At 24.3% G+C, this 14,356-nt stretch overlaps 2 protein-coding genes across 2 annotated transcripts; both read right to left on the bottom strand.

The window, feature by feature from the left end:
• Positions 1–7,626: 7,626 nt before the first annotated feature.
• Positions 7,627–8,068, bottom strand: OCT59_014792 (uncharacterized protein; the record flags this gene model as incomplete). Its single annotated transcript, XM_066150250.1, has 2 exons — positions 7,627–7,885; positions 8,034–8,068. 2 exons carry the CDS (start codon positions 8,066–8,068, stop codon positions 7,627–7,629), a joined length of 294 nt encoding a protein of 97 aa, XP_066002435.1.
• Positions 8,069–9,568: 1,500 nt separating this feature from the next.
• OCT59_014791 (uncharacterized protein) lies at positions 9,569–12,235 on the bottom strand (the record flags this gene model as incomplete). Its single annotated transcript, XM_066150249.1, has 9 exons — positions 9,569–9,609; positions 9,684–9,728; positions 9,807–10,032; positions 10,417–10,444; positions 10,527–10,729; positions 10,798–11,300; positions 11,754–11,853; positions 11,932–12,041; positions 12,229–12,235. 9 exons carry the CDS (start codon positions 12,233–12,235, stop codon positions 9,569–9,571), a joined length of 1,263 nt encoding a protein of 420 aa, XP_066002434.1.
• Between the last annotated feature and the right edge of the window lie 2,121 nt (positions 12,236–14,356).

Raw genomic sequence — 14,356 nt, 5'->3', positions numbered from 1 at the left:
TAGCTCATTCGAATCGTCTCAATGCAACGATTCGAATGAGCTATAGTACATCCCTGTACGATCGTTGGATGCCGAGATACCCAAAATTTGAAGTTAATCTGGATTATCCGAATTTAATCCTATGATATCACGGATTGTAAAATTTCATCTGGATCGCATCTCTATTTTGAGTTTGTTTTGATAAATATATTAAATTTACTATTGACAATCAGTCACCAATCGGTCACCAATCTGACATAACCGATTGGTGACTGATTGGTTACTGATTGGTTTGCAATATCTGATAGTTTTCAAGAATTTAGGATTTTTATTTATTCTTTAATATGAAAATTGGCTACCAAATGAATAGCCAATTAGTGACTGATTGGCTTAAAAAAACATTCATTTAATAAAGATAAACAGCATTCCGATTTACAAATTTTTTAATTGTAAATATTGAGAAAAAAAATTATTTCCGGATCGTATTATTCGTCCGAAAACCTGTTCATAGTCGGTAAATTGATAAGTCAAATAGTCAGCAATCGGGTAGCAATTGGTTAACAATATTGCTGATCAACTTCTTTTCCTGCAATTTGTGTACCTCTGAATTGAGTGAGATGTGATCCGTAATCTAGATCATTATCCGATTTGAAAAAAAAAAATTCTTTTTTATGGACGAAAAAAATTGCCAGACTTTGAGAATTGAGGTAAGGGAGGGCTGAGCGAGGGAGAAGGTTTTTCTTTTTTTTTTAAATATATTTTTTTCTTTTTTGTAGTGTTGCTATTGGAAGGGTTCGTATGAGATATCTGATAGAAAATTTTTTTTCAGAAATTTCCTAAGATTTGTATAGGATATTTTTGATAAATAGAGATTTTTTTTTTTTTTTTTTTGATTTCTACGCATTTGTATGGGAAGAGTTCGTATGGAATATTTTGAAAGATTTTCTAAGAGTTTGTATAGGAAGAATTTGTATGAGATTCTTTGATAGAAAATTTTTTAAGAGATTTTCTAAGAGTTCGTATGGAAGGAGTTTGTATGGGATATCTGAGAGAAAATTTTTTTAAGAGATTTTCTAAGAGGTCGTATGGGAAGGGTTCGTATGGGATATCTGATAGAAAATATTTTAAGAGTTTTTCTAAGAGTTCATATGGGAAGGGTTCGTATGGGATATCTGATAGAAAATTTTTTTAAGAGATTTTCTAAGAGTTTATATGGGAAGGGTTCATATGGGATATCTGATAGAAAATTTTTTTGAGAAATTTCCTAAGATTCGTATAGGATATTTTGATAAATAGAGATTTTTTTTTTTTTTTGAGATTTCTACGTGTTTGTATGGAAAGAGTTCATATGGAATATTTTGATAAAGATTTTCTAAGAGTTTGTATAGAAAGAATTCGTATGAGATTCTTTGATAGAAAATTTTTTAAGAGATTTTCTAAGAGTTCGTATGGGAAGGGTTCGTATGGGATATCTGATAGAAAATTTTTCTAAGAACTATGTAAAGATCATCAAAAATCGGAAAATTTTTCGTGATACTAATGCAGCATACAGTATAAAAAAGGATTGATAAAAAAAAATTAAAAAAATTTTTTTCTCTGTTAATTTCAAATATGGTAATATATTTCTCTCTTTTTCACTTTCTTATTTGACCAATTTATTTTAACTATACATTAGATTCGTAGATTCATATGGGAAGAATTCGTATAAGATTCTTTGATAGAAAATTTTTTTAAGAGATTTTCTAAGAGGTCGTATGGGAAGGGTTCGTATGGGATATCTGATAGAAAATATTTTTAAGAGTTTTTCTAAGAGTTCATATGGGAAGGGTTCGTATGGGATATCTGATAGAAAATTTTTTTGAGAAATTTCCTAAGATTCGTATAGGATATTTTGATAAATAGAGATTTTTTTTTTTTTTGAGATTTCCACGTGTTTGTATGGAAAGAGTTCATATGGAATATTTTGATAAAGATTTTCTAAGAGTTTGTATAGAAAGAATTCGTATGAGATTCTTTGATAGAAAATTTTTTAAGAGATTTTCTAAGAGTTCATATGGGAAGGGTTCATATGGGATATCTAATAGAAAATTTTTTGAGAAATTTCCCAAGATTCGTATAAGATATTTTTGATAAATAGAGATTTTTTTTTTTTTAGATTTCTACGTGTTTGTATGGAAAGAGTTCATATGGAATATTTTGATAAAGATTTTCTAAGAGTTTGTATAGGAAGAATTCGTATGAGATTCCTTGATAGAAAATTTTTTAAGAGATTTTCTAAGAGTTCGTATAGGAAGGGTTCATATGGGATATCTTTGATTGATAGAGATTTCTTTTTTGTAAAATTTTTTAGGGTGTTTTTGATGGAAATTTTTTTTTTTTTGAGATTTTCTAAGATTCGTATAGGAAATAGAGAATTTTTTTTTGAAATTTTCTAAGAATTTGTATGAGATATTTTTAATAGAGAATTTTTTAGAATTCATACCATTAATTAAAAAACAATATACTTTTTATTAAATTTACATTAAATAAATTAAACAATTTTAAAAAAAATTTAGGTCTCCGAAAGTCTAAGGTAAATTTTAATACAAATTTAAAAGTGAGAGACGGTAAAAATTGAAATTTTTTCTGGAGATGTGATATTTATCTATTATTAACCAATTAAAATTCGGTCTGATCTTTATGCACGTGACCTGATCTTAACATGCATATAAATTACCAAACTCGAGTTTGTTTATTTTTCAAAAAATATACACGCTCTTTCTTTTCTGTTTTGTTTTTTTCTTATTCTCTTTACATTTTACAGGTATATTAATTATTGTATTTTTGTCATTAAATTTATTGTACTGACTATATTTTATTTTATAATATTAACTTTATCACTTTTTAATATTACTAATGTAATGTTATATTTCTTTATTTTTACTAACATCATCATGTATTTTTCTTTTTTTTATATATTTTATCAAACTCTTCATAATACTAACTGTATTTATTATTTATTTGTACTTTACTACGGTTACTAACTTTTTATATTTACTCTTTACTATTTATTAAATATTACTAACTTTATCAGTTATATACTAACATCTGTTTTTAAAAAAGATTATGAATGGTTTTTATTTTAAATATTAATTATTTATGTTTATTTACACTACTTATTAATATAAATAAATAAAGACACTATGTATTTTATTATTTGTAGAGTTTATAATTTTAATAAATATTATTATGTGCTGTAATAAATTTTATTATTGGTTATATGATTACTACTAGAAAATTTTACCAATTGGTTATTTGACCATAAATTGACCTATAAATTGACCATAAATTGACCATAAAATTGACCATAAAATTGACCATAAATTGACCATAAATTGACCATAAATTAACCATAAATTAACTATAAATTGACCATTAATTTACCATTGATTGACTATAAATTGACCATCGATTGACCATAAAATTAACTATCATTTGTCACCAATCGGTCACCAATCTGTCACCAATCTGTCATCAATCTGTCACCAATCTGTTACCAATCGGTTACCAATCTGTCATAAATCTGTCACCTATCTGTCAACAATCAGGCAGCCTGATAGGTGACTGATTGGTGTCGGATTTTGGCGGAAATCAGGCATCAATCAGGCATCAATCAGGCACCCGATTGGTGACTGATTGGTGACTGATTTGACACTTTTCGACCTGTGTATGTGGTGAGGAAACCTTTGAAAGGCAATTATTGCATGCTTTAAGTTCCACTCATTGTTAATCCAGTGTGCTGTAAGAACCATATAGGGAGCACCAGTATCTGATGTCCACATGTCAGATGTGAAAGCGATTTTTGAATTATTTTCCTGTAATAAAATGTATTTTATTAATAATCAAATAATTTATAAAATTTAATAATTAATTAAAAAATTTAATTTATAAATTTTACCTGAAATAATTTTATAATATTATTTTTATAATGTGTATATTTGTTATCAATTTTGTTACGAGGGGTTTGCCATGAAGGAACACGAAACTTAGAATTAAGACTAGCAATAAATTCTCAAAAAAGAACGCCATCTACCACTTTAAATGGTTGGCAATCATCAATCACCCAATTGACTAGTTTATCCAGAATATCTGCATGATCTTCAGCTTGTGATTGAGTATTGCTTGCATTGTTAAACGCTGCTTCGATCGAACCTACTCCACCAGGTTGAATTTTTAGATGTTTTCTTTTCCGATGATCATTGAGTGTAGTTGTGGAACAATTTTTACTATATCTCTTATCACAATATTTACATTTTGTATATACATGAACGCCATTATCATCAACTTTTTTGTAATGTTGCTAAACAGTACTTGGTGTATGAACTGGAGGTAAATTTGCTGATTTTTTTTTCTCTGAACTTAATGATATCTCATAATCGGTTTTCTTATCATCATCATCAATTATTGGAATAGTCAATTCTAAATTAACTATTGGATCCATTTCAGTTTCATCATGTCCTATTAGAGTACTCATGATGAAATTATTTTTGATTTTTTCCTATTTCGAAAAAAAAACAAATTTAATACACAAAAAATCATTCTGCCTTTGCTTAAAAAAAAGATTATTGATTTTATTGCGTATCATAATAATCAAAAATCCGGTCAATTTCCCTTTTTTTATTTTACGATATTTACCAGATATTACGAAGTAAATTTTCGGTAAGAGTAATTGATTGAATTTTTTTATAAATAAAAAAAATTACTAACAATTTTATCCTTCTATAACTCTATTTTTTTTTTAGGAATGCGCTTTGCTCTTCAAAGGTAAAAGAGAAGGGAAAATATATTTTGTTTAAACTATTTGAAAAGGAAAAAATATTTATGATAATCTATATTTTAAAGAAAATTAATAATTAAATTTCTCTTTATTTTTAGGTGAATGTGAAAGTAACTTTCAAAGAACTGCAGAATAAGAAAAGCAACTAGAAAAACTGCTAAAATGTATAGTTGTTAATGATCAATAGGTACTGTTTATATTAAGATTCAAGACTGAAACTTATCTATTCAGCACAAGAACAGGAAAAAACAGGAACTCAGGAAGGAATCTTTGAATTCCAGGTTTTTTGAAGTAAAGGGAAAGTGAGTAGATATTTTTCGTTTATATTTTAAAGAAAACTACTGTTTACTTTCTCTCTTTTTTAGGTGAGCATGGTGCGTGGCTTTGAATCCGGGTCTTGAAAGATAAAGAGAAGGAAGGGACTGGGGCGGATATTTGTTTATATTTTAAAAAAAAATCTAACATTTTCTTTTTTTTTGTGTTGAATTCTGGGTTTTCAAAGTTCAAATAATCCGATAATGTAACGAAACAAAATGAAAAAAAATAAAAAAAATGAAAATTCTTATTGTGATCGCCAAATAAAAAAAAAGTCAGCCAATCAGCTACATCGGTCCCATTGACCCCATCGGCTTGGCTCCTTCAAGTCGGACCAAACCGCAACTTGAATTTCTTCAAGTTGAGCTAAACCGATCAACTTCAAATCTTGAAGTCAAACCGAATTGACACCATCGGTCCGGTTCGGTCTGGTCCAGTCCAACTTGAACTTAACAACACTACATCCACCTGGCTGTCTTCAGTTTGAAAAGCCTCTGATTTTCTATATTTTTGGTAAACTTTATTTTTTTTTTCTTCTTGGAAAATTATTTTTGCATTTTTAAAATTAAAAAAAGTTAAAAAAAAGTTAAAAAAGAATATTAGTAATATTTCACGTGATATACATGATATGCAATTTCGCAAAATATAATTTGAGATCTTATCGTGTTGGATTAACAGTCTAGTATATATTTAGTATAGAATTTTTCTTCACATCAATTACACATTGTACTATGCTTCGTTCAAAATAAATTTGATTATTATCATTTATGTACCATATAAATGTGATAACAATTTCTCACTAAAAGTACCATATATTATTATTCCAAGTAAAAAAAAGTTTATTTATTTTTTTTGGCTTCGTATTAGTACTATATTATAAAATAAATTGAAAATGTTTATGGATTAAGTGAAGAATGTAAAAAATTTTTTTGACTTCATATTACCCGCATCATACATAAAACATATAATATAATGTTCATTACTATTTGTTAATAAATAAACATTATATTAATAATTAGATGATTTTTAATACGAAATAAACAGACTAAGCTTTTTTAAGCTTTTAAAAATTTTTTTTTCATTAGCTTACTTTCCATTCATAATTCCTCTTTTCCATTTCCTCTCTCCCACTCTTTTCCCTTCGTTCTTTCCTCTTTCCTTTTCTTCTTTCTTTACCTTTGTTTTTCTCGTCCTTTCCTCATTCTTTCTTTTCCCTTTCCCATGATTTTTTCTTTTATTTTTTTTAGTGACCACTTATTTGAATCTCCTTGGATATGAAATATCGGTGGGTATTTCAATAATTTTTCTTGAATTAACAAAACTTGTTTAATTTTTTATTCTTTTTTTCCTTTATTTTTTTTAGGCATCTGGCTCTTTGATCTTCTTGGATATCTTTGTTCATAAGTTATTTAACTTCTTTTCTTTAATTTTTCTTTTAATAATGAATAGTACTAATATCCATCATCTTTCTTTTTTCAGATGGTTGGTTCTTAACTCTTTAGACTTGGTGTAGTTATGCACTTTATTTTTAGACAAACTGAAGTATAAATTGACTTGAGGTTAAAGGTCATAAGCTATTCCACCAGCTGGCAAAGTGTATGAATTTTCTTTTATTTCACAAAAGAAAGCCTTGCTAAAGTTATCTTTAGTGTAGGTTTAGTAATACATTGCCTTAATTGAGCGTGGCCACGAAGTTTATGATTCTATATATCGTAAAATGGATAAATTACGACCATATATTGTTGTCCAAATTGGTCTCATTTTACATTTAGACCATGTACTTCAATTTAATATAGATATTTAACTTTTATTTTTCATTTGGATCAATCATAATAAATTCGCTTTTACATATGAAACGATTTACAAGATTTACAACAAAAATAGATTATTTTACATACGGAATATTCAATGTTACTAATAATTATTTGACGATCATTTAGTATAGTTTCAACACTGTTTTAATGTTATCACTATGCAATATTGCAATTACAAGTATTATAATTACGTTTTTGACAACTCTGAAATTTATTAATATAAAAAATAGTTTACCATTTTTTAATATTGAAAAATTTAAATTCACAGTATCATTTACGATACTATAACAATACTGTCACAGCATTATAAGTGTATTGTAACTTTGCGTTAACATATAATGCATTGTCACGTTATTACAGCCATGATGTTACATCATAGTGAAAGTGTTGTCTTAAAATCATAAGTTTCTGCTATGTAAGTGAACTATCTGATATTAAGAACTAAGTATTCATCCCAATGCCAGGACCTTACCCTTCGGATAACACTATTTTCACAGTAAAACTATGCTACTGAGAAAATTAAATAAAAAAAACAATCCGGGAGACCGAAGACCGCCAGACCCGTATTTTTCTTTCACCCAGAGGCGTTACTTATACTGTAAGAGGTAAAATGATTCAACTAATTTAAGTTGTTTAGTAGGGTATAATATAAATGTAATTGAATAATCTAAAGGGTATTGTGGACTCGAAAATTGTTATAAACTATGGTTTAGATAAAGGTCCAGTATTTGTTGAGTCCATTGTGGTAGTATCAAAAGCTAGACGCAATTTTTCACTTGAAGGAAGTGAAGGTTCTCTGTAAAAATTTGAGCAACTATTGGAATTGTATAGGTCAGGAAACAAATCTATTTCGATTTCTTGTACCTCATCTACCGTATCGGAAGAACTAGGTACTGCACAGGTTTTCTTTGATAAATGTAATAATTGTGGATTATTGAGATTATGATTGTTGTTAGCTGTTCTTTTATGAGGACGATGTTCTAATTCTCATGTTTTTTCAGAAGTATCAAACCTATAAATCGAAAGTTTCATAACAAAAGTTACAAAACTTACCCTTTTCAATTCTCAAATTCTAAAGCCTTAGAGACTTTTCAAGAGCACAAATATACTGAATTTTCAGTTTTGGTATCCAAATGGTATTCATCTTCATGGAGTTTAACAGAACGGTCTTCATTATTTTTTCATTAAAATTATCAATATAATTATTTGTGAAGTCATTAAATTGTTATTCAAGAGTCAAGACGTGCTCGTATTTTCGCATAGGTTAATATTTGAAAACGGTATTTAAACTGATCCATTTGTTTGTAGTGATGTGTGCTCATTGTAGTTAATTTATTGACTTGGTATTTCCGGCGATGATAATGTTGAGAGAAGTGCTGATTAACGCGCATCTGTAGCATCTTCTGCACGTCATCTATTTAGAAGTTCTTGAGTGAGTACATGTCGTTCTTCTGGTAAGAATCCAACAGTATTAGCCAAAGTGGGTGTATTATTTACAAATGATCCCAAGAAATGGGTGCGCTGGTAAAATTGTTCTGAGGGGAACGCTAATGGTAACATTATGATCATATCTCTCAGAATATGGGAATTTATACCCTTAAAAATTAGATACGACATTAATAGGGAAGTAATACCTGGGCCTGCTTTAAGCGCAAAGATAGGAGTTTTGAAAGGATAATGCTTGGCTTTAGTAGATGCACCTTTGTTCCAGAATATATATTCTCCTACTACTGATGTGCTGATTTGTAATGTTAGTCGATTTTGGTCTGATTTTTGGCCAATTTTCCATATGTCTGATTTTTTTGATTTTAACCAGTGGAGCGAAAAGTAAGCATTAGAAACGGTTATAAAATATTAACAAAATATTAATGAACTAATATTATATCATATATTTACCATACGATTTAATTTACTTCTGGAAGAATTAGAGTCCTTTTCATAATCGTGTACCACAAAAATCACTTTCTTTAGTAATTGTTATATATGATGAAGAAAATAGCTTAGATAAAAATGATGAAAATATTAAAATAATAATATTTAAGCTATGTATTCATATTCTTATTAATAAAATTAAAAAATTTCTTTTATATGTCCATATAATTGTTTAATACATAGTTTTTTGTTGATGTAATCTATTTTGAGATATTGGCTCTTTATCAAACATATAAATGCAGTAAATAAAAATCAAATTTGAAAATTTTCCTAGAATTGCAATAAATTTTTGTAGCTAAACACATGGGGTAATGATAATAAATAATATGATGTTAAAATTATAGCAACTAGTGAGAATTTTAAAATTTACAATTTTGACTAGTTATAATCTTTATTTTGTAATAATAAATAAATTTTCTATAAAAAAAGAAAAATAAATAAATAACTTAAATAAAAGCAGAACATGATTACAAAAGTTTCTATTCATAAGATTCTGTGTTAGCATTGTTACTAACTTTAATATGCATTAAAAAAAATAAAATAAAATAAAATAAAATAAAAATGATAAAAAAATTTATTTGGTAAAATCTTCAGTTGCATCTTGTTTCCTTGGATTTATTTGATTACTTCTGAAATCTTATCTTGATACTGAATATGCCAAAACAATTATTAAAAAGCAATAATAGAAAAATTTCAATTGTACCTTTAGATTTCATTTATATATATCAAACTCATATTCTGTTGTAATATATTCTAAAGAAAAGGAATCAAGTAATTAATAAATTCCTTTATGTACTGATTATTATAATTAAAAAATAACTTAATACCTTCATTGTTGATTGATTCTTCAGATTCTTCAATAAGTTTATTATCTAAGATGATAATAATTATTAAATGTTAAAATGTTGTAAGTATTGTCCAAATTTGTATAAAAAATAATGTTTACATACTTGATTTCGTATTTAACGTTATAATTGAAGGTGAACCAGTTAAAGAACTTAATGATCTACTTGTATAAATTGCTTTTGGATGAGGTTTTTCATTAAAATCTGGTCCAAGCATTTTTGATTTTATTAATTCTAATCTTATTTCTTCAGCTTGTTTAAAATATTCAGCATCCATTTCCATATTTGACCAAGAATTAAAAATTTCACAAACATCCGTTGCTGAAGGTCTCTTTTTAGGATCAGGATTCCAACATTTTTTCATTAAATTAGCAAAATCTTCGGGAGTGTCGTCAGTAATATTAGGCCGTTTTCCATCAATAATTTTATAAATTAAATCAACATCATGTTCAACATTAGCAAAAGGTTTACAGCCAGTTGTTAATTCCCACATAATCATGCCCATACAATAAATATCAGATGATTTAGAAAATTTGACGCCTTTAAATATTTCTGGTGCAATATAAGGTATTACTCCATATATACTACTATCATGTGGAATTTCATTTGCAGGCTGTGATAATCCTAAATCTCCAATTAGATATTGATCTATTTTGCATGAATCATTTTCAATTATTTCAACCAATATATTTCCACTATGAAAATCTCGATGTACGAAATCTTTTTCATGAATAGTTTGAAGTCTAAAATAAAAAATTGGTTATTAATAAAATTTTATTTAAATAATTTTAAAATCATTATTAATTAACATTAATTTATAAATACCCATCTGAAATTCGCCACAAAATGTGCAATTTTTTCTTCCATGTAATCTCTGCAAAATTTTTTTGTAAATAATTATGTAAATCTCCTCCATTTGCATATTTCATTATAAACATAAATTCTTTTGTTATAGGATCTTTTGTGATACCATGACATTTAATAATATATTCAAATTTACTATCATAACATTGATAAAGTGATTTGAACTAAAATTTTATAATTTAAATTAGTATATTAAATATTTTTAAAAAAAATAAATTTAAAAATTAATTACCTCATTTAAAAAATATTTATTTGGTTCTTGAGAATATAAAACTTTTTTTATAGCAACAATGTCTCCATTAATTAAAGCTTTATAAACAATACCAAATCCTCCTTCTGCTATTTTTTTTAAATTTTTAATTTGTGAATATGAAACCCACTTTATTTTCGGTTTTATGGAGTGATAATCAAACTCATTTTGAGAACTTTGATATTTTTGTTCCAAAAATTTAAGAAATCCTTGAGAATCTTCTAGTTCCAGAATTTCATTTAATTCTTCACTGGTAAAATCAAGTAAATGACTCGTATAGCATGCTTTTGGATGAGATTTTACAATTAGATTATTATGCTTAATTGGTGCATTTATAAATTCCATAATATTGCTTTTTAATTCTTCATTAATATCTTCAATTTTCTTATTCTCAGGACGAAAAATCCAATTTTCAATGATATTTAAAACTTCTTTAGAAGATGGCCTTTTTAATGGATCTTCATCCCAGCATTTTTTCATTAAATCTATATAACATTGTGGAATATTTTCAATAATTTCAGGACGTTCACCTTTACAAATACTTAAAGCAAGTTGAAGATCATGTGCTTTATCATTAAATGGTAGAATTTTAGATGTAAATTCCCACATAATTATTGAAAAACAATATATATCACTAGCTTGAGTATAAGGTTGACCTCTTAAAATTTCAGGTGCTATAAATGGTAAAACTCCATAGATATCATTTTCTTTTAAAAAAGATTTGGCAAGTTGATATAATCCTAAATAATCACTAATAAAAATTCCATATATATCCTCTTTACATTCATATTTGTTACATAAAATATTACCATTATGTAAGCTATAATGAATAAGATCTTTTTCATGAATATCATTAAGACCCTTAATAATTTGATATAAATAAAATAATTTTTGTTTCCAATTTTTTGTTATTTTTGTTAAACATCTTTTTAAACTACCCTTATTGATATATTCCATTATTAATACATAATTCAAAGTAACTGGATCTTTCGTAAATCCATATATTTTAATAATTCCACATGAATTAATAATTTTCCACTATAAAAAAATTATAATTAATTAATTAATATAAATAAATTATAATATTAAAAAAAAAATAATAATATTTAATCATACTTCATTTAAAAGTTCATTCAAACTTTCATCTGAATTATTAAGATAATCAAAATATTTAAAAATTACTTCAATACTTTTATATTTAGCTTTATATATAGTACCAAATCCTCCTTTATCAATATATTCAATATTTTTAAATTTATTATAAGGAACCCATTTTAATTTATTTTTAGAAATAAATTGATCCACAATTTTACTTTCACTAGTACCAAATCTTTAAATATAAAAATGAAATTAAATTAAAATTTAAAATTTAAAATAAAATTTACAATTAAAAATTTAAATATTAAATAATACTTATCATACTTACTCTAAATGAAATTATAAGATTTTAATGTAAAAAATAATTAATTAATTTAAATTTAAAATAAATAGCATATAATAACTTATAACTTACCAACTAAAAAAATTAGCAAAATTTTTAAAAAAATTTAATGAGTAAATTTTATATAATTATAATAAATTAAATATAAAAAATATAGAATTATCATAATTAAAGTACTTACAGGCTAAAATATTTTAAATGATTTTTTAATAATTTAGTTAGTTTAAATTATATGTAAATATTATATAAATATAATAGAATTTCTTACGTTCTAAAATATTTGAATAATTTTTTAAATAAAGATTTAGTTGGTGTAAATATTATATAGATATAATAGAATTAAATAAATGACTTATAACTTACCAACTAAAAGAAATTACAAAATAATTTTTTAAATAAAGAATTTAGTTTAAATTATATGTAAATATTATATAAATATAATAGAATTAAATAAATAACTTATAACTTACCAACTGAAAGAAATTACAAAATTATTTTTTAAATAAAGAATTTAGTTAGTTTAAATTATATGTAAATATTATATAAATATAATAGAATTACTTACGTTCTAAAATATTTGAATAATTTTTTAAGCAAAGAATTCAGTTATTGTAAATATTATATAGATATAATGGAATTAAATAAATGACTTAAAACTTACCAACTAAAAGAAATTACAAAATTATTTTTTAAATAAAGGATTTAGTTAGTTAAATTATTTGTAAATATTATATAATAGAATTAAATATAACTTATAACATACTTCCTATATTATTAAATAAATAATTTTTTAAATAAAGAATTTAGTTAGTTTAAATATATGTAAATATTATATAAATATAATAGGATTACTTACGTTCTAAAATATTTGAATAATTTTTTAAATTAAGAATTTAGTTAGTTTAAATTATATGTAATATTATATAAATATAATAGAATTAAATGAATAACATACTCCCTATATTATTAAATAAATAATTTTTTAAGTAAAGAATTTAGTTAGTGTAAATATTATATAAATATAATAGAATTACTTACGTTCTAAAATATTTGAATGATTTTTTAAATAAAGAATTTAGTTAGTTTAAATTATATGTAAATATTATATTAATATAATAGAATTAAATATTAATATAATAGAATTAAATAAATAACTTATAACTTAAAGAAATTACAAAATGATTTTTTAAATAAAGAATTTAGTTAGTTTAAATTATATGTAAAATATTATATAAATATAATAGAATTGCTTACGTTCTAAAATATTTGGATGATTTTTTAAATAAAGAATTTAGTTAGTTTAAATTATATGTAAATATTATATAAATATCAGTAATAGAATTATTTACGTTCTAAAATATTTGAATAATTATTTAAATAAAGAATTTAGTTAGTTTAAATCACATGTAAATATTATATAAATATAATAGAATTAAATAAATGACTTATAACTTACCAACTAAAAGAAATTATAAAATAATTTTTTAAATAATTTAGTTAGTTTTAAATTACATGTAAATATTATATAAATATAATAGAATTAAATGAATAACATACTCCCTATATTATTAAATAAATAATTGTTTAAATAAAGAATTTAGTTAGTTTAAATTGTATGTAAATATTATTTAAATATAATAGAATTACTTACGTTCTAAAATATTTGAATGATTTTTTAAATAAAGAATTTAGTTAGTTTAAATTGTATGTAAATATTATATAAATATAATAGAATTACTTACGTTCTAAAATATTTGAATGATTTTTTAAATAAAGAATTTAGTTAGTTTATATTATATGTAAATATTATATAAATATAATAGAATTACTTACGTTCTAAAATATTTGAATGATTTTTTAAGTAAAGAATTTAGTTAGTGTAAATATTATATAGATATAATGGAATTAAATAAATGACTTAAAACTTACCAACTAAAAGAAAGTACAAAATTATTTTTTAAATAAAGAATTTAGTTTAAATTATATGTAAATATTATATAAATATAATAGAATTAAATAAATAACTTATAACTTACCAACTGAAAGAAATTACAAAATTATTTTTTAAATAAAGAATTTAGTTAGTTTAAATTATATGTA

Source organism: Rhizophagus irregularis, chromosome 22, assembly GCF_026210795.1.
Source record: "Rhizophagus irregularis chromosome 22, complete sequence".
NCBI classification, from domain to species: Eukaryota; Fungi; Glomeromycota; class Glomeromycetes; order Glomerales; family Glomeraceae; genus Rhizophagus; species Rhizophagus irregularis.
Note: the sequence above shows the minus strand (reverse complement) of the source record. Positions and strands in the feature narration are given on the sequence as shown.